This window comes from Oryx dammah, unplaced genomic scaffold (assembly GCF_014754425.2).
Source record: "Oryx dammah isolate SB20612 unplaced genomic scaffold, SCBI_Odam_1.1 HiC_scaffold_8, whole genome shotgun sequence".
NCBI classification, from domain to species: Eukaryota; Metazoa; Chordata; class Mammalia; order Artiodactyla; family Bovidae; genus Oryx; species Oryx dammah.
In genome coordinates this window covers 6,386,633-6,413,536 of record NW_024070192.1, presented here as the reverse complement: position 1 = coordinate 6,413,536, position 26,904 = coordinate 6,386,633, and the positions used below count along the sequence as shown (strand labels likewise).

At 48.0% G+C, this 26,904-nt stretch overlaps 1 protein-coding gene across 1 annotated transcript; it reads left to right on the top strand.

The window, feature by feature from the left end:
• Nucleotides 1–17,078: 17,078 nt before the first annotated feature.
• LOC120866705 (CMRF35-like molecule 2) lies at nucleotides 17,079–25,162 on the top strand. The gene is made up of 4 exons (XM_040244487.1): nucleotides 17,079–17,256; nucleotides 22,848–23,195; nucleotides 23,564–23,675; nucleotides 24,765–25,162. The coding sequence occupies exons 1-4, from the start codon at nucleotides 17,217–17,219 to the stop codon at nucleotides 25,153–25,155; spliced, it is 891 nt and encodes a 296-aa protein (XP_040100421.1). The 5' UTR covers nucleotides 17,079–17,216; the 3' UTR covers nucleotides 25,156–25,162.
• The last annotated feature ends 1,742 nt before the right edge of the window (nucleotides 25,163–26,904 follow it).

The following is a 26,904-nucleotide window of genomic DNA, read 5'->3' as shown; positions in this document are numbered from 1 at the left end:
CATCAGATACTGCCCTGTGCCAGGCGACAGGAGGCACTTTATCAACCTCTCAATTTAGCTTCTGTCTCAGGTGGAAGCCCAACAAGAAAGATTTTCCCTATCGACTAGTTCCTGCTTCCGCTTCTTTTTGGAAAACCAACTCTCTGTTCAAAAGTAAGGGTATTTGGGGGTCATTTTCTTGGAATTTTGGAGATGAAGGGATACGAAATTAGCTGTCAACAGAAAGTGGTCATGACGTATAAAAGGGACAATTTGTATGAAAAGATCTCAATTTCAGAAAAATAGCACATTCAGACTAAACAGGGAAGTACTGTTACCACAAAGGTCTTTCCTGGTGGCTCAGTGTAAAGAGCCCGCCTGTCAATGCAAGAGACACAGGTTCCATCCCTGGGTCAGGAAGATCCCCTGGAGAAGGAAATGGCAACTCACTCCTGTACTCTTGCCTGGGAAGTCCCATGGACGGAGGAGCCAGGCAGATTATAGTCCACGGGCTCACAAAGAACTGGACACGACTGAGCGACTAAACAACAACATTGTTACCAGACCATTAGCAGTAAGATAATGAGATAATGGCGATTTTTATTTTCTCAGTATTCTGCATCTTGTAAAATTCCTATAGTGAGTATATTACATTTAAATCAGGGAACAAAAATTAAAAATTGAAAAAAAAAAACCACTAAAGAAAATTTCTTATGCTGGGTGGGGAACACACACATTTTATTATTATTCTTTATGATTTGCTTCTAGGTTGATGTACTCTTTGCGTGAAGTATTTAATGCAGAACCTCTTATTTAAATAAAATTTCATCTGTAAGCTACCTTAATTGGAGCCTGAAGCTCCCTGGAGGCTGGTTCCCTCTGTCCTGCCCTCCAAGATCTAGACACCGCCCCGAGGTGGGCCAGGACCTCAGGAGGGCGCTCTGGGGTCCGGTGCCCTCGTGGGTCTGGCTTCCTCTTTCTGCAGGTGGGAACCCTCAGGCCTGGGGGGAATGGCAGAGATGGAACTAGACTCTGCACTTGCAACTTCTTACTGGTTCCCCCGCGCCCATATACTGTCTCGCTTCCTTCCAGTTTCCTTCTAGTTTGTTTGTTTTTTCCCCTTAAGTCTCTCAATGCTCTAGCGCGTGAGCGTGTGTGTTGTCTAACTGTGCGACCCCATGGACTGTAGCCCGCCAGGCTCTTCTGTCCAGAGGGTTTTCCAGGCGAGAATCCTGGAGTGAGTTGCCAATTCCTCCTCCAGGGGATCTTCCCAACCAGGGATTGAACCCAGGTCCCCTGCACTGAAGGGCAGATTCCTAACCAGTGAACCACCAGAGAAGTCCCTTGTGGCAGTATTTTTAAGCTGCTATGTCTTCTCTAGACTGCACAACTCATCAGGCTGGCTGTTGGAAAACTCTTATTTTCCAGCAGGTGGCGCTACCGCTCAAGTTTGTTTTTCGTTCCCCGCAGAGCCCAGCCTGTTTCCCAAGCGCCCTCCCTCCCTGTCTCCCGGGGCTCGGGGCTCGGGGGTGCTCTCGGCAGAGTAGAGGAAGAGTGGGTTTAACCCTCAGTGAGCTGGGCGTGCCTGGGGGCCCTGGGGGGCGATCGATCTTCCAGTGACGTTTTCCCAGTGGCTGTTGCGCACCCTTCCTGCCGGGCTCCTGAGCGCAGCCAGTAGGGACCACATCCCTGAGGTGCCCTCTGACATTCTGATCTGCCTCGTTCGCAGCGCCTCCCTCCCCTGAGTCACACTGTGGTCTCGCCTCAGTACTTCGGATTCTGCAGGAGAGAAACAGGATCCTCCAGCCTCATCCTGCACAACTGCCTTCCCTCCTTGCTCAGTGGCTCAGCAGTGTCTGACCCTTAGTGACCCCATGGACGGTAGCCCCCCAGCTCCTCTGTCCATGGGGTCCTCCAGGCGAGAATACTGGATTGGGTTGCCATTGCCTTCTCCAGTGCATTTTGGTCCAGTGCAGTGCTGGCATCTGCCCCGGGAAGCCTGGGCTTCTTCAGAGACTCTTGTACAGGGATGTCTGCCCAGGTCAGGCTTCACCAGGTTTCCCCAGCTGTGGCTGAGAAGGGCTGGGACCAGTCCCGTGGCCTCTGGCTGGTTCCACAGCCCCTCGCAAGATCTGTCTGTCTGTTACTCAGTGCACAGGTGAGTGAGACCCCTCCCGGGTCCCTTGGTGTATGGTGCTGGATCCCATAACTCCCACAGAGGCACCTTGCTTGTGGATGCTGACTTTTAGTTCCTGAAAGGGGGGGTTAAAAAGGAGGGATGTGTTTTGCCACTGTGATGCTTGCTGTTTGGAAGAAAAGCTATGACCAACCTAAAGAGCATATTGAAAAGCAGAGACATTACTTTGCCAACAAAGGTCTGTCTAGTTAAAGCTGTGGGTTTTCCAGTAGTCATGTATGGATGTGAGAGTTGGACTATAAAAAAAGCTGAGTGCCAAATAATTGAATGCTTTTGAACTGTGGTGTTTCAAATTTCAAATTCTAAAAGATGATGCTGTGAAAGTGCTGCACTCAATATGTCAGCAAATTTGGAAAACTCAGCAGTGGCCACAGGACTGGAAAAGGTCAGTTTTCATTCCAATCCCAAAGAAAGGTAAGGCCAAAGAATGCTCAAACTACTGCACAATTGCACTCATCTCACATGCTAGTAAGTAATGCTCAAAATTAACCAAGCCAGGCTTCAGCAATATGTGAAACATGAACTTCCAGATGTTCAAGCTGATTTTAGAAAAGGCAGAGGAACCAGAGATCAAATTGCCAACATCTGCTGGATCATGGAAAAAGCAAGAGAGTTCCAGAAAAACATCTATTTCTGCTTTATTGACTATGCCAAAGCCTTTGACTGTATGGATCACAATCAACTGTGGAAAATTCTGAAAGAGATGGGAATACCAGACCACCTGACCTGCCTCTTGAGAAACCTGTATACAGGTCAGGAAGCAACAGTTAGAATTGGACATGGGACAACAGACTGGTTCCAAATAGGAAAAGGAGTATGTCAAGGCTGTATACTGTCACCCTGCTTATTTAACTTCTATGCAGAGTACATCATGAGAAACGCTGGGCTGGAAGAAGCACGAGCTGGAATCAAGATTGTCAGGAGAAATATCAATAACCTCAGATATGCAGATGACACCACCCTTATGGCAGAAAGCAAAGAAGAACTAAAGAGCCTCTTGATGAAAGTGAAAGAGGAGAGTGAAAAAGTTGGCTTAAAGCTCAACATTCAGAAAACTAAGACCATGGCATCTGGTCCCATCACTTCATGGCAAATAGATGGGGAAACAGTGTCAGACTTTATTTTGGGGGGCTCCAAAATCACTGCAGATGGTGACTGCAGCCATGAAATGAAAAGACGCTTGCTCCTTGGAAGGAAAGTTATGACCAACCTAGACAGCGTATTAAAAAGCTGAGACATTACTTTACCAACAAAGGTCCATCTAGTCAAGGCTATGGTTTTTCCATTAGTGATGTATGGATGTGAGAGTTGGACTATAGAGAAAGCTGAGTGCCAAAGAATTGATGCTTTTGAACTGTGGTGTTGGAGAAGACTCTTGAGAGTCCCTTGGACTGCAAGGAGATCCAACCAGTCCATCCTAAAGGAGATCAGTCCTGGATGTTCATTGGAAGGACTGATGTTGAAGCTGAAACTCCAATACTTTGGCTACCTGATGGGGAGAGCGGACTCATTTGAAAAGACCCTGATGTTGGGAAAAATTGAAGGCAGGAGGAGAAGGGGACAACAGAGGATGAGATGGTTGGATGGCATCACCGACTCAATGGACATGAGTTTGGGTGGACTCTGGGAGTTGGTATGGACAGGGAGGCCTGGTGTACTGCAGTTCACGGGGTCGCAAAGAGTCGGACACGACTGAGTGACTGAACTGAACTGAACTGAACTGAACTGAACTGAACTGAACTGTGGTATTGGAGAAGACTCTTTAGAGTCCCTTGGACAGCAAAGAGATGCAACCAATCCCTCCTAAAGGAAATCAGTCCTGAATATTCATTGGAAGGACTGATGCTAAAGCTGAAATTCCAGTACTTTGGCCACCTGATGTGAAGAACTGACTCATTCGAAAAGACCCTGATGCTGGGAAAAATTGAAGGCAGGAGAAGGGGACGACAGAGGATGAGATGGTTGGATGGCATCACTGACTCAATGGACATGAGTTTGGGTAAAATCCGAGAGTTGGTGATGGACAGGGAAGCCTGGCATGTTGCAGTCCATGGGGTTGGAAAGAGTCAGACACGACTGAGCAACTGAACTGACTGAGAAAGGAGCGATGTGTTTTGCCACTGTGATGCTTTAGCTTGTTTCTTTTCTTTCTTGGGAGTATTTTTATTTAATTTTTAATTCAATAAAGTCCTTGTCTTTAGTACTTGTCTACCAAACACTTACTGGTTTTCATTTGTAATTTTGCCTTATGTATTATATCAACCTGTAATTTTTCTTTTCTAAAAAAATAAAGTTTATTTATTTTTAATTGGAGGAGAATTGTTTTACAGTATTGCGTTGGTTTCTGCATTATTCAACATGAGTCAGTCATAGGCATACATATGTCCTCTCCCTCTTGAATTTCCCTCCCACCTGCTACCCCATCCCACCCCTCTAGGTTGTCACAGAGCACTGGGTTTGACCTCGTGAGTCATACAGCAAACGCCCATCAGCTATCTGTTTTACACACGGTAACGTATGTGTTTCAACATTACTGTCTTTATTCATTCCACCTTCTTCTTTCTTCACTGTGTCCACAAGTTTGTTCTCTATGTCTGTGTCTCCTTTAAAAAAAAAAATATATATATATATATTTATTTATTCGGCTGTCCTGGGTCTTAGTTACAGCATGCAGGAACTTTAGTTATAGCACATAGGATCTAGTTCCTGTCCAAGGGTCAAACCCTGGCCCCCAGCCCTGGGAGCTCCGAGTCTTGACCACTGAACCACAAGGGAAGTCCCAGCTCATTTCTTTTTAGCACTGAATAACTTTCCTTTGTGGGATGTAGCACAGTTTGCTTGGCCAGTCACCAAACATCTCAGAAGGACATGTTTGGAAGGACAGCTCGGTTGCCTCAAGATTTGACTGTTGTGAATAAAGCCTTCAGGAGCATCTGTGTCCAGGGCTCTCTCTGCTGACACTCCGAGGAGACCCTCCCACGAGCACTGGAGGCCCTCAGCACGTGGATTTTCTCTCCATGGCTGCAGTACTGCTGGGGTTTCCAGGCTGCGAGCACAGGAGGAGGTCACGCTGCCGTTTCCTCTAGTGCTTGTCTGCCAGCCACTTACAGGTTTTCTGTCCAGTTTCTTCCTTAAAAAAAAAGGCAGCAGAATAAACAGTGGCTGTGACTGTGAATGAAAGCCACAGTGATGAGACAGACAAGAAAGCAGAAGTAGGAGAGTGCAATCCTTACTCTCCGCCGGGTGGGCCCAGATAGAGTTGAGAATGGCGGGGTGGTGTCGAGGTTTGTTCTGGAGACCAAATGACCAGTCTGAAGACTGCTTGATGAAAACAAGAATCAGTTATCCAGAATGAGTATTGTCGGAGGTCACCTATGTTGAGCTGATCCAGATTGCTTTTTTTTTTTTTAATTGTGTATTATGCTTCTTTCAAACTGTGGTGCTGGAGAAGATTCTCCAGAGTCCCTTGGACAGCAAGGAGATCCAACTAATTAATCCTAAAAGACATCAACCCTGAATATTCATTGGAAGTTCTGATGCTAAAGCTGAAGCTCTAAAACTTTGACCACCTGATGTGAAGAGCTGACTCCTTGGAAAAGACTCTAATGGTGGGAAAGACTGAGGGTGGAAGGAGAAGGGGGCAACAGAGGATGAGATGGTTGGATGGCATCACTGACTCGATGGACATGTGTTTGAGCCAACTCTGGGAAATGGTGAAGGACAGGGAAGCCTGGCATGCTGCTGTCTATGGGGCCACAAAGAGTCAGACACGACTGAGCAACTGAACATCAACAATGCTTCTCTCAGAGACAGGCTGTAGTCGCTATTGGAAAGACCCTTGCTGGGGTCCAGCCCCGGTGGATCCAGGGTGATTTGAAGGTGGGGATGGAGTCGGCGTCCTTGGAAATCACTTATTTAATTACAGATAGAGAGGGATTAGAAAATTAGCAGAGAAAAAGAGGCTGAATAACTTGGTTTACATGGAATACCAATCACCACCTATGTAGGCCGAAGGCATCTTTCCGTTCTCCCGAAGGAGAGGAGGCACTGAGGCCTCCCTGGTCTGATCTTAAAAGCCCAGGCAAAATAAGCAGGCTTGGTGAGTACCCACATTCCAGATGGGAATTCAGCCAGAAAAATGGAGAGCAAGAAAGAAGCGACATGGGGGAATCAGTCTTTCTGGAAACTGATTGGATTTCTTTATTTTTGGGTTTGCTTATATACCTTTTGTTACACATAGGGATGAATACAGAGTCACGTGGGGGTCAGCGGTCCTGACCTATATCAAAATCAGGTGCTTCACATAAATGTATTTAAAAAAAGGCCTTAGGGGTTTTACATCATCTTCTGGCCATGAGACCTGCTGACATTTTACGACCCTTTCTTTCTGATAACAAAAAACTTATTTTTCCAAGGGTGTTTTTTCTTAAACCAGGCACCACCCTCCAAATAAAGTTGCATTCCTATAGGGTGAGGGTGTAGTGAGTTACAATCAAGAAAGGAATTTATTTAACCCAAGGTTAACATGATTAATCTTAAAAGTTAATACTTATTTCTCCTATATGCTTAAAGGTTAATACTTATTTCTCCTATATGCTAGTTATATTCATTATAAGGGCAGGGAATATGGAGTTTAGCAGCAAACATCAGCCCAACAAATGAAAATCCTTTCCCCAATGTTCCCCTTAAGATCTATTTAGTCTTAAGATAGTGATAAAGTTACATTTTTACATAGCAAAGACACAGTGATTTATAACAAAGTACAGTGATCTATAACAAAAGAGAAAATTCATTAACTCAAAAAGTCTAGTATTGCTAACATCAAAAACTACTATATTTCCTTTTCTATATTCCAAATACATTGATTAATATATTCCCAGGTGCCTAAGGATATGGAGGCCTGGTGGCAATCACTGACTCAACAATGCGAAAAGCCCTATGCTAATACTCCAAACTCTCTGTGCTGTTTATGGTTGAGAGGTTGTCACACAAGCTAGTCTGTCAGCAGAGAGGTTTGACCTGAGACACCCTTGTCACACCCAGGGCAGGGAATTAGCAGTAATTATTGGCACAATAAATGAAAAGTCCTTCACCAATATAATTTCTAACTAACCCACTATACCAATAATTTCTAACTTCCCAAAAGAATTTGCCTTTAGTAAGTCTAAAACATCTGGTGCCACTCAGGTTGGGAGGCTGTAAACAATCACATGTGGCCGGACGAACCTGATCAGGGAGGCTAGAGGACCTCCAGAGGAATTTCTAAGTTGAAACACTCTTGTCATGCCCAGGAATTTTTATTAACTGGAGCTGCAAGTTAACTCCTTCTCCAAGAGAAATGGTTATGGGGGAGAGCACCCCGTAAAGTCAGAGGTGTAGGTGAGAGCATGAAACAGTAAAGTAGATAGACTCTGGTTTTGGGGGTAGATGCTCGGGAACAGGGGGTCTCCTGAGGCTTGATCACGCCTTTGCCTATGCCAAGCCTCCTTCCTCATGACCTTTGCCATGGGTGGAGTTCCTCTCGCTGGCCCCCCGGCCCCCCAGACCCTAACACATTATGACACATTGTAACATTGTAACACATTGTGTCCCGCAAGTCCCGCAACTATTTATTCTTGGGGTTCTTTCCTGATTGTTAGACATGTGTTTCCTGCCAACTCCCGCCTCCTGGCCCAGAGACGCACATGTGTTCTGGAATCTGGTGGCTGGCATTTTAATCCCGACTCTGCCAAGCATTAATTAGCATCCCCTGGAGAAGAAAATGGCAATCCACTCCAGTACTATTGCCTGGAAAATCCCATGGACAGAGGAGCCTGGTAGGCTCCAGCCCATGGGGTCGCAAAGAGTCGGACACGACTGAGCGACTTTACCTTTACCTTACAACTCAGGCAGACACTTACCCTTTGTTTTTTGTTTTTTCTTCTTCCTGGGGATTGAGGCTCTGCCCAGGGAAGTTCCCTGGGGTGCCCTTGGCCACAGACACACAGGAGATGAACACGAGGGTGACTCCAGGGTGGACTGTGAAGGTCCCTGGTCAGAAATGTGTATAAAGAGCCGATGCAGCATGGCACCCAGAAGGGGTGGGAGAGTCTCCATCAGTCAGGAGGGACGATCAGCAGCTTCCAGGATGAATCTCAGAACTTTGATGTTCAGATGAGAAAGCAGCTGAAGGAGATGTTGCTCAGCTCAGATGTTATCTAATAGAAATACTCAAGAGACGGTGTTTGGGTGGGTGCAAGGGGTGGGTGTGGAGTTAGAAGATAAAAAACAAAACTACAATAAAAGATGAACAGGGCACACGTGGGGACCTAAAAGTCACAAGCTCAGGTTATGGTTTTTTTTTAATGTGCTTTTTTAAAAGTTTTTTTTTTGATGTGGACCATTTAATCATCTTTATTGAATTTGTTCTTTTTTTTTTTTTTAATGTGTTGGTTTTTTGGCCACCAAGCTCGTGGGATTGAACCTGGTGGATTGAACCTTGTCATTGAACTTGTACTCCCTGCTTTGAAAGGCAAAGTCTTAACCACTGGACCTCCAGGGGAGGCCCATTTCCTGTTCTTTTTTTAAAAAAATTGTGGTGGGATATACATATTAATACCATAAAACTGGCCAGTTAAACCGTTTCAAAGTGCACGGTTCAGTGGCGTTGAGTATATACTCACTTCTTTTGCCCAACCGTCCACCCAGTTCTCGCTGTGGTTTTCAGTTGTGTTTCTCTGAAAATGGATGCGGCTGAATACCTTTTCATGTGTGCGTTAGCTCTTCACGTATCTTCCTTCCTCAGTGAAGTTTCCGTTCAAATAAATCCTAGGCTTATTTGAAAACTTGAGTTTCTCCCCCTTTTTATTGCTGATTTATAAGAGCTCTTTATATATTCTAGACGTCCGGTGTTCAGATGCCCACGATGCACTGCAGACATTTTCCCTCAGTCTCTGTCCTGCCGTTTCATTTTCTACACTGTGTTTTTGATGAACAGAAAATACTCATTTTAATTTTTTCTCCCTGATGCTGGGAACGGTTGAGGGCAGGAGGAGAAGTAGCGACAGACAGAGGACGAGACAGAGGATGAGTCATCTTTCATGCACAGAGGATGAGATGGTTGGAAAGCATCATCGACATGAGGGACGTGAGTCTGAGTAACCTCCAGGAGGTAGTGAAGGACAGGGAAGCCTGGCGTGCTGCGGTCCGTGGGGTCACAGAGAGTCGGACACGACTTAGTGACTGAGCAGCAGAGGACGAGGTCCTGGGACACAGCCTCTCAGAGAGCGCTGAGGACCTGCGCTGAGGACCTGCTCAGGAGAGGTGAGGGGGCAGCTGAGGATACATGTGATTTTGGTGAAGAGAAGAGAAGCTTCTCTTCTGGATTCTTAGCCTCTTCCGTGTGGTGGCTTCCGCCAAATGCACATGTTCTTGAAAAGGAATCTGCCTACTTCCTGGCCACCGAGCCCTCGGTCTCCTCTAGAAGCACATCTCGTGCTCCTTCCCCTGGCTTTCCCCGACCATCCCAAAGGACACCAAACAGAACTGGGACTTGTGAGCCTGAGGAGATGATGCCTGGTTTCAGGGCCTGTCTGGGCTTCCGTCTTCTTATCTGTAACCTGGGGATGATGGTACACATCTGACGGCTTTGTTGTGAGCTTTAGAAATAATTGGACTTCCCTGGGGGCTCAGGTGGCAAAGAATCCACCTGCAATGCGGGAGACCTGGATTCAATCCCTGGGTCGGGAAGATCCCCTGGAGCAGGAAATGGCAACCCACTCCAGTAGTCTTGCCTGGAGAATTTCATGGACAGAGGAGCCTGGTGGCTACAGTCCTTGGAGTCTCAAAGAGTCGGACATGGCTGAGCAGACATGCATGCACGTCTTAGAAATAATGTGGGCAAAGCCCCCGGCACTAGGCTTGAGGCAGGACAGCAGCTGCTGTAACTAGGAACCCTGTTTGGCCTCCTCCGATGGCTGCAGCTCCACTTACTGCTCCCCTGAGATGCTCTTGGTCTTTTCCAGAAACTCTGGCTCCCATCGCCCTACGGCTAGCTTCCCACTCAGCTTTCCACCAGAACATTTGATTTTCCACATACAGAGTCCTGCCCAGGAAGAAAGGCCCATACCCCCGCCCATGGTTGAGCAGAACCCACTGACCCAGTCACCCTTTTCTTCCCTGGAATCTTCGAAGAAAGTGAGAGGTGTCTTTGGTGATACGACCTCTGAGACCTGGCTCCTTAATGTTTATTAATTTAAAAAAATGATATGTCTTCTTCCAAGAATTAACTTTAGCATTTTCAATAAATATAACCATATTAATAATGATGATTTAGACATAAATTCTAAAGCTTAACTGACTTGTTTTCCACTGTTATTTCCTTTATATCGCTTCTTCCTCAAACTAAAATCATTTGGGTTCCTTTCTTGGTTGGGTGGAGTGCTTTGAATTCTTTTTTCTGTTTCTTTCTTTTAAAAACTACAAATGGATAGTGTACATGTGAAGTCCTTGTATTTCAAAACCATGTTTTGTTTTTTTTTCTCTATAAAGTGTAGCATTCTTGGGCGTTGATTTTCTCTCTCAAAATCCATGGAGATTGCTCCATTACATATATATGTATATTTAATTATATATATATATAATCATATATATTTAAATGTAATGTATATCATGCTTAGAGAAGGCTGTGTAAAACATATATGTGTAGTTTGCAGAATAATTTTAGAGCAATGTTTATTTATGTTTTTGGCTGTGCCTTGTGGCATGCAGGATCTTAGTTCTCCAAACAGACATCGAACCTGTGCCCCCTGCGTTGGAATCTCAGAGTCCTGACCCCTGGGCCACCAGGGAAACCCTTAAAGTGATGTTTCTGTAACTCAAATGAGGTGAAAAAGAAGAAGAACAGCTTATCGATCACTTGCCTGTCCATACTTCGGTCCGCTCCTCGGCCTTCATCTCGCTGTCTACCCGCCCGTCTGTCATCTCCTGGCACACCTTATGTTACTGCCCTTCACAGTTAGTGTGGGTTTTTAATAAATTGAAGGTTCAGCGTCACATTTTGGTAATTCACAGCTGAGCAGCACAGGGAAAGCTTCCTCCTTTTGAGAAGGACACGCCCTTAGCCCCCAGCCTCTCCAGCTGTTGGTCTCCTCTTTGCTTATTCACTCTGCGGTGCTTTTCATCTGTCTTCCCAGCAGTGTGTAGAGAAGCTCTTGACCAGTCCAAAGGCACCATCTCCGTTCACATCTTCCTTGGCTTCTCAGCAACATTTGACTCAGTTGATCACTTTTCCCTGGCAGAAACTGGCTCCTTTCTTAGCTTTCAGACTCCCCTGGTGTACCTCCTGCCTCGCTTTCCTCCTCCCTTACTTTACTTTATCACTTTCTCCCTTTCTTGATTTAGAAGATATTTGCGAGCCTGGCAGCTCAGCTCTTGGACCTCTGCGCTCTTCCTTTGCGTACCTCACGCAGTCTCACGGTTTGAAGTACCAGTAACTACTGCAGTCTTCCAAACGGGTGTCTCGCACCCGGATCCCACACTGCATATTCAGGTTCCCTCTTAACATCTCCACCTGACGTCTAATGGACGTTGGGAGCTTACTACATCCTTGTGGGGTTCTACATCCATCCTCACCGTCAAAGCCCTTCTCCCATCTTAGGAAGCGTCACCAGTTTTACGGGCTGAGTTGTGTCCCCTGAAAACTTACATTAAAGTCCTACCCCCTGGACTTCCTTGGTGGTCCAGTGGTTACGAATCTGCCTGCCAGTGCAGTGGACACGGGTTTGGTCCCTGGTCCAGAAAGATCCTTCATGCTGTGGAGTAGCTAAGCCTGCGAGCCACAGCTACTTGTGCCCCACAGCAGGAGAAGCCACTGCAACGAGAAGCTCACACGCTACAGCGAAGAGGAGCCCCTGGTCGCTGCAACTAGAGAAAGCCCCTGGGCAGCAACAAAGACCCCGTACAGCCAAAAAAAATAAATGAAAAGAAATAAGTCCTAACTCCCAGTGACTCAGAATGTGACGGTATTTGGTGATCAGGTCTTTAAAGAAGTAAGTTTAAATGGGGGCATTGTTGTGGGTCCTAACCCAGTATGACTGGTGTCTTTATAAGAAGAAATTGCAACACAGACACATGCAGAGGGAAGACCATGTCGACACAGCGAGAAGATGGTCATCTACAAACTGAGGACTTCGGAGAAACCAGCCCTGCCGAACATTGCTCTTGGACTTCCAGCCTCCAGAATTATGAAAAGATAAAGACCTTTGTTGTGGCAGCTCTAGCAAACTAAGAACACTGACCCCGACCCAGTTTCGCCAGAGGAAACCTGGGAGTCACTCTGGATTCCTCCTCCCCCGCCCCCTCATTCTGCACCTAGTTCGTCACAAATCCTGATGCTTCTGCTTCCCGGAACCCCCCGGGACTGTAGACTTGGGTGCATCACTGCGTCAGGCCGCCGCCACTGCCCTCCCGGGTGACAGCAGAGCCGGGCTCCTCCCTGCTTCTCCTTTTCCCACAGCGGAGTGGTTGTTTTAATACATAAACCAGAGCCCACACTGCCCCGAGCCCTGCAGAGGTGTCCCACGGCTGTCATCAAACATTCCAGCTCTTCACCACGCTCGACAAGGCCCCCTCTCAGACCCCTGCGTCTCTCTTCCCCACCATATGCCGGGCTCTCCCGGTTTCCTTCCTGTTCTTTGAATTCATCCAGTGGTTTCTCATCTCAGGCCCTTTGCGTCTGCTCTTCCCTCGGCCTGGAATGCTTCTCCCTTAGCCCCGGCCCCACCGACACTCTGGGCTGGGTACCTCCTGGTGGTGGGGCCGTCCCGCAGCATCCTTGACCCCTGCCCACTAGATGATGGTAACACGTCCCCCACCCCAACTGGGACAACCACCACTGTCTCCAGGCTTTGCCAAATGTCCCCTAGGGGCAGAAATCCCTCCGCTGAAACCCACTGCCATAGCTCTTTATTTTTCATTTAGTTTTAAATTGTATTTTGGTTGCTGTGAGCGGGCTTTCTCTGGGTGTGGAGCGCGGGGGCGGGGTGCCCTTGGTGGAGGTGCACGGGCTTCAAGGGGCGGTGACAGAGCTGCTGATTTTGAGGAAGCAAAGCCCCAACTCGAGTCTGGCTTGGTTTCTACTCGGCTCTGCAGCTCTGGACACCCAGCTGGGGACCCGCCCCTTCGCTACACACGGTGCTGTTTCCTGTTCTAGGGCCAAGCAGGTGTGTTGCCTTAAAGGTCCGGGAGCGAAGAAAATGCAAACAGAACATGAAATCTGGTGCAGTGGGTCCAGGCACCTTCAGCCTCTATTGGACTGGAGGTGTAGCGTCCACTCTGAGTCCAGCTTTTATTCCTGATTACAGACTACCAAACTTTCTTTGATCTATCTTTCCAAAGACACTGCATTGACATAGTCCAGATTTCCTGTTTTTTTGCCCCAGGCCATTTCTGATTTTCTTGGGAACAGTCAGCAAGTGCGTGGGCAGTGTTCATACCTGACGCTGGCCTGGTGTTCCAAGGTCCATGCTCTCACGATCCCAGTCATACTCTTTTCTGGGTCTGGCCTTGGGGTTTGTAACAAGGCTCCTATTCTAAGAAAAACATGAAGAATAATCATAATACGGTTTCTTAACATACGCTGTTATTCCAAGTGCTGTTCCTGTGAAATTTATCAAGACTGTGAAAGCATGTTATTAGGAGTTCCCACTCCACAGGTGGACGTCCCCTCTGCCCGGGGGATACTCACCCTGAGTTCCCAGGGCCCACCCTGTCCTTGACTTTGTCCCTTCTCCTCCTCCTTGGACGTCCAGGCTCCTTGTCCCCTACCCGCCTGACCCCCTGCGCCTCTCCTCACCCACAGGTGTCGGCTTCTCTGGGTAATTCCTGCAGAACACAGTAGTCTCCTTCCTGCAGACAGAGGGGTCTGGAGGGGACCAGCTCCTCCCGCTCTGTGCCTAGGAAAGAGAGTCCTTTCCCCACTCTTGGCAGAAATACACTCTAAATCTCCATAAACTGGCCTATTTAGGAGCTTTTTAAAGCATTAAATATACACAGCATTTTTTGCATGAAATATATTAAGGAAACTACTTTAATATTAAACATATGTTTAATTATATGCTCAGTGGCTTCAGTCATGTCCGACTCTTTGCAACCCTATGGACTGTAGCCTGCCAGTCTCCTCTGTCCATGAGATTCTCCAGGCAAGAATACTGGGGTGGGTTGCCCTGCCCTCCTTCCGGGGATCTTCCCGACCCAGGGATGGGACCTGTGTCTCCTGCATTGCAGGTGGATTCTTTACCCTCTGAGCCACCAGGGAAGCCCCAAGCATATTTTACATCTCATTATATGTTCTCCCTTTTGATTACCTGCAATTAGTCTATCTGTATCAGAAGTAAACTTCAAGCTAGTAAGAGTGGTTTTTTCCATTGGCTAATTTCTCTCTTCTATCAAAGAGGGTGTCTCCTGGGCTCAGGGCAGCTTGGAACAGCAGCACTTATGACGAATGTAAAAGCAGGAAGTGAAAGGTCAGGAGCGGGAGCCCCAGAGAGTGGAGGAGGAAACGCAGGATGCTGGTGGTGGTGGTGGGCGAGCGAGGGAGAAGGGCTAGACTTTGGTTGTGTTGAGCTGGAGATGCCAGTGGAGTCAGGATGGAGCTGTCCCAAGGTCACGGGGCTCAGCTGGGCCCTTGGGGCGAGGGGCTGGAGACACTGGGCAGGAATGCCAGGTGTGACTAGAGCTGCTTAGGGGGCCAGGGGCTGTCCATAGGTGAAGACAACCTGCTTCCTCCAGAGCCACATGGGGCTATACCAAGTGAATGGAACCCAGAAGAGAGTGCCCACATCTTGGGCCATCAAAGAAAGACGGTGGGGGCCAGGAAGAGGCACCCAGGTCTCTAACTGGCCTGGACTGAGCTGGGCTGGACTTGGCCTGAGGTCACTTTCTAGGTTGTTTGGACCCTGAAAAACCATCGCACCACCTAACGTAGCTCCTGTTACCCACGTGCTGACTATCCCAAGGGTGTTCTGCTCTCAGAGTCCCGCTTCTATAATAATTATGGGTAGGAACGACCGCTAGGCACACGTGGGGAGGGTTCCATCCTAAGAGCAGAGGACGGCAAGCTCTTTTTGTCAGGACCAGGCAGCACTCATCTTAGACTTTGTGGACCTGTGGTCTCTGCCACAACCACTGACTCTGCTGTTGGAGCCAGAAAGCCACATAGAGAATGTGTAAATCGACCAGGGTACCTGTGTTCCCACACAACTTATTTATGCAGGCTAAAATTCGACTTCCATGAAATTTTCACGTCATGAAATATTTTTGCTTTTGATCTTCCCCTCAACTCTTTGTAAATGTCAAACTGTCCCTAGCTCATGGGCTGTGCAAAAAAAGGGAGGGCTGGAGGTGTGGCTGTGGGTTTGTGTTCATCTCTTACAACCTTACAAGCCTCATCGATTGCCAGTGTGTTTTTATATTTCTTTCTTTTTCTTATTTGGGGGGGAGGGTGTTGCACTGTGTGGCTTGTGGGATCTTAGTTCCCTGACAATTCCCAGGAATTGAACCTGGGCCTTCAGCAGTAAAACCGTGGAGTCCTAACCACCAGATCGCTGGGGAGTTTATCTATATTACTTTACTTGTCATGTCATGAGAAACTGTGACTTTGAAGCTCATATTTGTATGTGGTGCAACTTAGGTCCCCGTTTCTGTGGGAGACTCTTTAATACGTGGCTGTAAGGGGTCAGGATGGTGTCATGATTCCACAAGGGTTCCCTTCACTCTGATTTGAGGCTGTAGGGTCTCTTTACGGATGCCAGCTTTTGGCAGGGAGCTCCAGCTCCTGCCTAATATAGACCTGAGACATCGGCTCCTGGCCCTGAGGGGCTGTTTCTTCATTTATTTGGATATTTATTGATTTATTTGGCTGCGTGTGTCTTAGCTGTGGCATGTGGTTGAACCCAGACCCCTTGCACTGGGAATGCGGAGTTTTAGCTACTGGACCTCCCAGTCCTGAGTGGCTGTTTAAATGCCCCTCTCACCTCCTGAAAGAGAACTATCCATTTCTAATAGTTTCCATTAGCTGTTCGGTATCAGGTCCCACTCCTGGTCTTGGCTTTCAATTCCCTTTCCATTTCTGGCACTTGGGGATGCTCTTTGGATGATTTTGACCTCAGTTATATATTACAACTTTCAGAGTTGTGTTTTATACAGAATTCCTATTTGGGTCTAGGAGGAAGTCTCTGTATTGACTCATCTACCATAGTGGGGGCACTTTCTTATTGGATTTTTGTGAAATGTGACCACATTAGTCATATTTTATATATATTTTAAGCCATCAGCACTTGATTTTGCTTACTCGAATTTCCTCTACTTTATAAACAACTCCAGGATCATATTGAGGAATTAAAAAAAGAAAGCAGAAGAAAACAAGAGAAAAGCAAGACCGAAGGGACTGGAAATTTGTTTGATCCTCTTGGTGGATCAAATAATGTGAGAACCATAGTCTCCCTCCAGCTGTTATCAGTGTTGAAGAAATGACACAGGAGAAGGGACTTCCCTGATGGTCCAGTGGCTAAGGCTCTGCACTCCTGGTGCAGGGGACTCCGGATCGATCCCTGGTCAGGGAACTAAGATCCCACATATGAAGTGGTATGTCCAGAAACAAAACAAAACAACAGCAACAGCAAAGTAGGCAGCCAGAGAGGAGGGAAGACAGAGAAAGGCAAGGGACAAGGGGTGTCCTCTGTTGCTTTATATCTCGGGATTGAGATCATGAAGGCTCAAGGTATGACCCAAACCTTATATTGTCACTAAATGGACAAAAAAATTGGTATATTTCTCTCGTTGATTTGTCTGTTCTCTGAAGTGTCTCTTGCCACCCTTCCCCTTTTTCTAAGTAAGGCTTCAAATTAGGAAGTAGCTAAGAAATTATAAAGGAAGTAGATAAGCAAGTAACACACAGGAATGTTGAACAAGTGGAAGGTGGGTGACCCGGGCTCTGTTGTCGACACCTAGACTTCAGCTGGGACCTGGATCCTCTGGGGCCACCTGCCAGGGAGATAGGACCATGTGGCTGCCCTCAGCTCTTCTCCTTCTCTGCCTCCCAGGTGAGTGGGAATGGGGCCTTTGGGAACTTGGTATTGCAGAGGGCAGGACCGTGGAAGGGTAGAAGGTCTGTCCTGGGTTCAAGCCAGAGGCAGACCATCAGCAGAAATGGGAGGGACACATCAATTCATCTGTCTGTATATCCTTTTATACATTCAAACATTCATCTTATGGTCCTACACACACTTGTTGAGCACCATCTGTGTGCCTCCATGCACTTATTGAGCACCAACTGTGTGCCAGGACTGTTCTGGATTCAGTAGTTCAGAGCAATTTCTGCACTCAGGGACTCGTGATTGGATGAAGGAGTCAAGTTACTATGAAACTAGGGCTTCCCTGCTAGCTCAGACAGTAAAGAATCTGCCTGTAATGCAGGAGATGTGGATTCGATCCCTGGGTTAGGAAGATTTCCCCGGAGAAGGGAATGGCAACCTACTCCAGTATTCTTTTTAATTAAAAAAAAAGAATTTATCTATGGCTGCACTGGGTCTTTGTCACTTTCTCTAGCCTCAGTGAGCAGGGGCTACTCTGTCGTGGTGTGGCTTCTCATTGTGGTGGCTTCTTGTTGCAGAGCACAGGCTCGAGGTGTGCAGCCTCAGTACTTGCCCTGCAGCATGTAGGATCTTCCCTGCCCAGGGACTGAATCCACGTCCCCTGTCTTAGCAGGCAGATTCTTAACCACTGACCCACCAGGGGAGTCCCCCGCTCCAGTATTCTTGCCTGGAGAATTCCCTGGACCGAGGAGCCTGGAGGGCTACAGTCAATGGGGTCTCAAAGAGTCAGCCATGTGTGGAACTTGCTATAGAAGAGGCTCACTCATATGGTGATGAGCGTGCACACAGGGCCCCCAGTTCTGCTCCTGAAAGGATACAGATCTCCCTAAAGCATCACTGGGAGTTAGTCTGGAAGGATGAATGAGTGAGCTGAGTGGAAAATCAGAGTAGCTGATGCCAAAGCGTGGAGATGCTGGAGACCATAGAAAGCTCAGGAAGGAGAGCCACTCTGTTTGGTCAGGGCTCAGCTGAAAGGGGTACAAAAGATTTATCAGGAGGGATGAACGAAGAGTCTAGAAGGGCAACCTCAGCTTCTACGTAAACTCCCTCCTGGAAGAACATGATCAAATTGTTCCTCAACGGTTGAACTTTCAGAAGAGAAAATCTTTAAAGAGACATTCAAAGTGCACGAGAGCACATTTTTAACATCAATTTTTATTGGGGCAGAGCTGATTCACAGTGATGCATGCTTCTGCAGTACAGTCTAGTGAGTCAGCCGTACGTACACGTATACCCCCACTTTGTTGGATTTCCTTCCCATTTAGGTCACCACGGAGCACTGAGTAGAGTTCCTTGAGCTATACAGGAGGTTCTCACATCTGCTTTATACATAGTAACGTGTATATGACCACTGAGCACTGAATAGAGTTCCTTGAGCCATACAGTAGGTTCTCGCATCTACTTCATACATAGTAACGTATGCACGACTGTCTCACTCTCCCAATCCGTCCCATCCTCCCCACTTCCCACCCTTGGTGTCCGCATGTTTGTTCCCTACATCTGCGGCTCTGCTTTGCAAATAAGATCGTCTATACCATTTTTTCTAGATTCCACGTATATGCATTAATATATGATATTTGTAAGTTTAAGATAAAAATTAGAGGGTTTTCTTCATGCTTTTAGAGTAATCTTTTTTGTTAGGTTCCCTCACAAAATGTAGAGTCTGCCCAATGTAATGACAGATTCTTCTGGAAAAGTGGATGGAAAAGGGAGAGATTTCAAGGATCTATTTAAAGGATCTATATCTATATACGTATAGAATGTATTACACATATATAACTAAATCACTTTGTTGTATAGCCCGAAACTAATGCAACATTGTTCATCAACTATACTCCAAAATAAAAAGTTTAAAAAAAAATAAAAAAGGAAAAAAGAAACCAGTCATGGGCTAGAGTATTCACACCTTGGAAACTGGCAAACGAAAATCAGGCTTCTCCCCTAGGGAGTTGGTTTACCAGCATATCAGTGCTTGTTTAAATCTTCTTGCTTAAATCTAATAAAATGTCTAAGTGCCCCAGCCTGGGTGCAGTTAAACTGAAGATGGAAACTTCTTCCCACCCTTTCTGAGGAACTGGCTGAACTCTCCAGACCCACAGCCTCGTTTTTCCATCTTAAGAACATTTGCAGCTGATATTTCACATGGGCTAAGATCGGAACTTTGAAGTCACTTGTAAAAATTTAAATTTCGGTTCTTCTTTTTCATCCCAGCTCCCTCCTCCACCCTGTGCACCCGTCTGGGGTTACAAACATGGTATGGAGAAAATGTGATGACTTTAAATTTATGGAGGGCGCCCAAGAGGGTTGTCAGGGATATAAAGAAAGATGGCAAGAGTGAGTCCAGAGCAAAGGGAAAAAGAAAGGAGACGGAGGAAGTAGATTCCGATATAAAATGAACAAGAACAGAACTTATATTTATTAAGCCCTTTACAACCTGCAAACACTTTCAAACCTATGGTACAATTTAGCCCCCTGAGCAACTTTTCTTATTGGATTGCAGTTGATTTACAATGTTGTGTACGGCATTCAGGTGTAGAGTGAAGTGAATCAGTCATACGGGTATAAGTCAAAGTCGCTCAGTCGTGTGTGACTCTTTGCCACCCCATGGACTGTAGCCCACCAGGCTTCTCTGTCCACGGAATTCTCTAGGTGAGAATATTGGAGCGGGTAGCCTTTCCCTTCTCCAAGGAACCTTCCCAACCTAGGGATCGAGCCTTCGTCTCTTGCTTTGCAGGCTGCTTCCCTGCTGGTCGGCAGTAAAGAATCTGCCTGCGACACACACACGTGTATCCACCCTTTTTTAGGTTCTTTTCCATGTAGGCCATTACAGAGTACAGAGTAGAGTTCCCCGTGCTATACAGTAGGCTCTTATTAGTTACCTATTTTATATACAGTAGTCTGTATATTTCAATCCCCACCTCCCAATTTAGCCTTTCCCCGACTTTCCTTTGGTAACCGTGACACTGCTTCCTACCTCTGTGACTCTCTGTACCATGTTTTAGGTCCCACAGATAAGCAATATCATATGATACTTGTCTTTGTCTGACTGGCTTCATTTAGTATGACAAACTCTAGATCCAACCATGTTGCTGCAAATGGCATTATTTCATCCTTTTTTATAGATGAGTAACACTCCATTGTGTTACTACAGCTTTACCCATTCCCCTGTCGATGGACACAGGTTGCTTCCAGGTCTTGGCTGTTGTAAATACTTTTGTAGTGAACGCTGGGGGGAGGAGGGGATGTACCTTTTTGAATTATGGTTTCCTCTGGACATATGCCCAGCAGTGGGATGGCTGGGTCACATGGTAGCTCTATTTTTAGTTTTTTAAGGAACCTTCCTGCCGTTCCCCTCTGAGTAACTTCATGACGCAGGGCAGTTAGTACCATTCCCACTTTGCAGATAAAACCATGAAGGGATTACTGACATATCCAGTAAGTGAAAGAACTGACAATTAAATCCAGATGAGCCTCCTCCCCAGGGCTCTTTCCGACGCCCATGGGGTATCTAGAACAAAGCAAAGCCTGTGATATTCACAAAACCGCTCAAGGTGTGTCCTGCAGATTGCTCTGCTGACCACCTAGTGTTTCCGTTATGAACTCATTGCTCTCCGACTTGAGCTCCTGTAAGCAACCAGCAAACACTTTCCTTAAAAAAGGCACACATGAATTTATACGGTCCCATGTAAGACCTGCTAATCTTGCATCCAGGCACTTTCTAGCAGGACAGAGGAGAGTACTCTCTTGGAATTAGTAGAATCTTCTTTTCTTTTTCTTAACTTCCAGTGTCCAGATTGGGTTGGTCTTGGCTGGATGCCTTCTCATCATTGGTCCATACAAGGCCCTCGTTTATGTTAAAGTGAAGTCGCTCAGTCGTGTCCGACTCTTTGTGACCCCATGGACTGTAGCCTACCAGGCTCTTCGGTCCATGGGATTTTCCAGGCAATAGTACTGGAGTGGGTTGCCATTCCCTTCTCCAGGGGATCTTCCCGGCCCAGGGATCAAACCCGGGTCTCCTGTATTGCAGGCAGACGCTTTACCCTCTGAGCCATCAGGGAAGTCCTTCTTTTATGTTAATCATACATAATTTAGCAAACCTCTGTGAGCTCACTGGCCAACCCAAGAATTGGGATGCTACCTATAACTTAGACCTACCAGCTCCTTCCCAATCCAATCTGGCTTCCTCATTCAAACACCAGTAACTTGGTATCACTTGTCAACATATTTCATGGACACTTTTGATATATTTGTGGGTTAGGTAGAAAATTGGGCTGAGCTATTATAATCCACCTTCTAAATCTGAGGGTCTGTGATGAGAGCCAGAGATTTATTTTTTCTCCCTTGAGAACATGTGGAGAGCAGAGTAGACAAGAAGTCATACTCTTTAAACAATGTGTTGGCTTCGTCAGGCCTTGGCTGCGGTGCGTGAGGCCTTTGGCTGCCAGGTGGTCTTTTGTTGTGTCTCATGGACTCTCTAGTTGCAGAGTGAGGGTTCGTCTATGCTAAGACTGAAACACTGGGATATTAGCTCCCTGACCGAGGATCAAACCCACATCCCCTGCATTATAAGGCAGATTCTTAACCAGTGGACCACCAGGGAAATCCCAAGAAGTTATACTCTTAAAGAAATAGTTTGAATTACAAAAAACCCAGGATGCAGAAATCTTACTCCAAAGGGAAGTGTTTTGGTTACACGCCCAAACCTCATGCCTGGCAGAGGTTGGAGGGTTAAGGACAGGGCAGGATATTAAAAAGCATGGATGGACCTAGACAGTGTCACACTGAGTGAAGTCAGTCAGAGAAGGAGAAACATTGCATGACATCCCTTACACGTGGAATCTAAAAAGAAAGGATGCAAACGGACTTATAAAGTAGAAAGAGACTCACAGCCTTCAAGAACAAACTCATGGTTGCCGGGGGGACGGATGGGAGGAGAGGATACTTGAGGAGTTTGGGATGGACATGTACACACTGCTGTATTTAAAATGGAGAACCAACAAGGACCTACTGTGTAGCACAGGGGACTCTGCTCAATGTTATGGGGCAGCCTGGCTGGGAGGGGAGTTTGGGGGAGAGTGGATACACGTATATTTACAGTTGAGTCCCTTTCCTGTTCATCTGAAACAAATTGTTCCTGTTCACCCATCATGATGTTGTTAATCGGCTATATCCCAATAGAAAATTAAAAATTTAAATTAAAACAAAACAAGCAAACAACAAAAAAGAACAGGGCAGGACTGCTAGCCCTCTCTACTCTCACCTCCAACCGTGGCCCGACTCCCCTTGTTCCCAGGGACAGGGTGCCCGTGCAGCCAGGCAGCATGTCTGGGCTCGCCGGGCACGGGTCTGAGCTGGCCCTGCTGACCGCCATCTCCAGACCCTCTGGCTTAGGTCTTAAATCCAGGTGTCTCTCCAGGTCCCCGTCCCCGAGCCTGGAATGGTCCACGCCTTCCTGGTAACTTTCCCCTTGGGATTCAAGCAAACAGCTGCTGGTGGGACCTCTTGGGACAGAGTCCTGGGATCTGACTTGTGTTTTCCAGGCTGTTTGTCACTGACGGGCCCTGGCTCTGTGGCGGGCACCACGGGGAGCTCTCTGCGTGTCCGGTGTCAGTATGAGAAGGCATACAAGGGGCATAACAAATACTGGTGCCGAGGAAAGTATGGCAGAGTGTGTCGCAAGATTGTGGAGACAGAAGGAGAAGAGAAAGAAAAGAGGAATGGCCGCGTGTCCATCAGAGACCACGCGGACAACCTGACCTTCACAGTGACCATGGAGAACCTCAACATGAATGACGCTGGATCCTACTGGTGTCGAATTCAGACCATCTGGATCCTGGACGTGCTGTCCTGGGACCCCTCGGTCCAGGTTGAGGTGTCTGTTTCCCCAGGTAAGAGCCCCCTTTGGTCCAGCAGCAGAGCTTATGGGAAAAGAGTGGGCTTGTGGACAAGGATGAGGGACGAGGATGAACAGTGTCCTGGGTCTTGTCCTCTGTCTCAGCAGTGTTGGGAGGAGCCTAGGGTGTGGTCAGGGAGAAAGGCAGCTGACCCTTCAGCTTTGGCATGGGCTGGGGCGCATAGGTACCCCACACAGGGCACCATCCTTGCCCTTACAGAGAGGCAGAGACCCCTGAACACACTGACTCGCTTCGGTAGACAGTGGTGGTCACTGGATGATTCTGTGTGACATCAGAGCCACATAGGTGCTTAGTGTGGGACTGGGGAAAGAGTGATGCCTGAGCCATGCTTTGATCTCCAGCACCAAGTACCACCCCAGGGAGCACCGCCTGTCTGGCTGTACCGGACACCCTCCAGACTGTGAATGATGGACAGAACCTCAGCACCAAGGAGATGTCGACCCGCTGCCCAGGGTAAGGGTCTGGGAGACCGTGGGGGAGGAGGGTCAGCAGCCTTAGGGGCCCTCGGCTGGGGCCTGGGGCAAGGCCTGGCAGCACACCATGACCTTTACACCTCACTCTTTGCTGGGTTTCCCTCCAGCTCTGGTTCTGATGTTTATATTCTCCAAAGCTGCATGCAGAGTGGAAAATATCACCCGTTCTGTGAACCCTCTCCCTGGAGGGGCAGCTGCAGGGACACAAACGGAGGCTAGTTTCAGGTGGACTTGAAGCCCCTCCTCCCATCCCTACCCTCCCTGTCTCCCTTCTCACCGGGCTCTGGATGCAGGGGCCTGATTCCTCGGTCCCTAACCCAGGCTCTCATCTAAAGTTCTTTGCTCTACCAGAGATTCTGCTTCCAGGAGCTGCCTGTGGGGGTCTGTGGGAGGTGCGCTGGTTCCAGGCTGACATTTGGGTCTGTCTCCTCCTTCCAAAGATACGCAGAAGGGCTGAGATGCTGCTGTCAGACCCTGAAGGGAATGAGGGGGCGAGGGCTTTAAAGTGTGGGTGAGGACTGGTTTCAAGAAGTCAGCTGATAACAGGGAAAACTATGTGTGCAGGAAAGGGATGGAGAGGATGAGTTTGGGTGCACACTTCTGGAAGTGGGCACTGCCCAGTCCCTCTCCTCTCTCCGTTCCCTGCCCTGCCCTTAAGGAGAGTCCCAAGGGCAGTTCCCGAGGCAGGAATGACGACAGGAGTCCCAGAGAGGGGCTGCCCTGACTTGGGTCTTTCGGGTTTGATCCTGAGTTATCTAGGAACTTCCCTGGTAGCTCAGATGGTAAAGCGTCTGCCTACAATCCGGGGGACCCAGGTTCGATCCCTGGGTCAGGAAGATCCCCTGGAGAAGGAAATGGCAACCTGCTCCAGTACTCTTGCCTGGAAAATCCCATGGATGGAGAAGCCTGGTGGTCTACAGTCCATGGGGTTGCAAACAGTTGGAGACAACTGAGTGACTTCACTTTATCTAGGCTATAGTGTCGGGGCACAGGGAGAAGTGGGGCAGGAAGGGTCCTGGGACCTCCTCCAGAGGAGGCAGCTCCTTCCCAGTCACCGTGTCTCCCACAGGTCCTGGCTCAGCAACGTCCACTTCCTGCTCCTGGTCTTCCTGAAGCTGCCCCTGTTCCTGGGCATGGTCGGGGCTGTCCTCTGGGTGAACAGACCTCAGAGGCGCCCTGGAGGAGGGGAGAGACAGCTTGACCCTGGAAGTCCACCATGCAGTGCACTGTTCCCAGGAATGCCCTGTCCAGGAATACAGCTGAGACCTTCAGATTCTGGGCTCCAGGGCAGGGGGACAGCAATTGCTAGATTCTGGAAGGACTCAGGTCTTCTGGGAGCACTGGTCCAGGGAGGGTCCCGGATCTTAGAAGACACTCGTTCTGAGTCCTCGGGTGAGGAAGGGCTCAGCCACCCCTGCCTTTGCTTGGGGGTTCCCTTTTCTCCTCCCCAGATATCCTGATTCCTGGGCTTCAGATTCTGGGCTCCAGGGCAGGGGGACAGCAGTTGCTAGATTCTGGAAGGACTCAGGTCTTCTGGGGGCACTGGTCCAGGGAGGGTCCCGGATCTTAGAAGACACTCGTTCTGAGTCCTCGGGTGAGGAAGAGCTCAGCCACCCTTGCCTTTGCTTGGGGGTTCCCTTTTCTCCTCCCCAGATATCCTGATTCCTGGGCTTCACACCCACCTCCCAAGGGCAAGAATTCTCTGGAAGTTGTGTGCTCAGAGGCCTGACGTTTTACTCTTCCCCTTGGCACAAAAGCTTCTTAGTTCAGCACTGCCAGGGAAAGGACCACCTCCTCCCTGCAGACAGGAGGCTCCCTGAGGACACACCCCTCCAGCTTCAGTCCTGGCCTCACGGGGCTCCATCTGCTCCTCTGGGACAATTCCAAGGGAGTTTAGTCCTGACAGAGTTTGCTCATGCAGCTGCCCTGTGAGCTCAGGGTTATTTCCTCTTTTCCAACGCCTCTTGGGCTTCAAACCTTCTTGTGTCCTTGTGACCGATGTGTGACTTGGCTGAGTGCATCTCTGTCTGGCTCAGCCACAACTGAGCAGTTTCGAGTTAAACTTCTGGGCCTGTTTGGAGCAGTAATGGTAGAAGGAGGCAGTGGATACCTCTAATGTCACTCCGGGAATTCCCTAACTTGGAGAGTCTCCCGTGCGCAGAGTCGATGGAGAGTCCAGGTTTATCCAGTTTAGGAGAAGTCTGGTTGAGACCATCCATCAACAATTAACCGTTTTTGCAGAAGAGGCGGGCATAGCTTCAAACACAGGGTAGAGGACACAGAGGAAAGGAGATGCTTCACCACGTTGGGACCGTATGATGCCACCATAACTACAGGCACCCTTAGCCCAGGAGAGTGCCCACTTGGTTCTTGGATGCATATCCATGACTGCCTCCCTGAAGTATGCAGGCAAGAGTTGCACAGTCTGTCAACATTTCCACTCACCTTTCTGCATCCACAGTGATCCTTTTCCTCTGAGAGCTCCTCTGAGCACTGAGTTCTCAGGCAGGGCTGCTGTTCTCTGAACCTGAGCTCTGATGTGGCTCCCATAAGGGTGCGTACATTCATGGCATCTCAGGGAGAGCTGGGGCTGGCCCCAGACTCGGCTGAAGGAAAACCTCGCTCTAAAGAGGCACACACACTAATCATGACGATAAAATATGCACAGGGTGGTATAGGAAGCATAATAATGGGCAAGAGAAGAGCTTGCAATGCACCTCATAAGGAAGATAAACTCACAAGTCAGTAGAGCACAGGCAGGGCTGGCAAGCACCACCGGGCAGTCACAGGCGAGATGCTCCATGATGTCAGAGGGGAAAATATTAGTCACACTGGCTGGATTGGTGGGAGGAGGTGATATTTGAGACTGACCTTAAAGGAGGTATATACTTTCAGTCGAGTAGGGTGGTAAGGTGGGGTTGGGGAGCTGGGGGAAGGAACATATTCAGAGCAACAGCAGAAGTGAAAATAGGGAGGCAGAAAATACTCATTGTAATAGTCAGTCAGAGAAGACCAATCAGCAGAGTGTGAGGTTCACGTACAGTTTCCCATGGTGGAGGTGTGTTTAAGATTCCGGCGGGATGAAGTTGTGGCAGTGCAGTTTTAACTGCAAAACCTAGGAAGACCCAGTTTTAAGACCTTAGTTATAAGGTGGGGGTGTGCTGAAGGGGTTTGGACTCCAACTTCTACTCGGCTTTGACTGAGACACT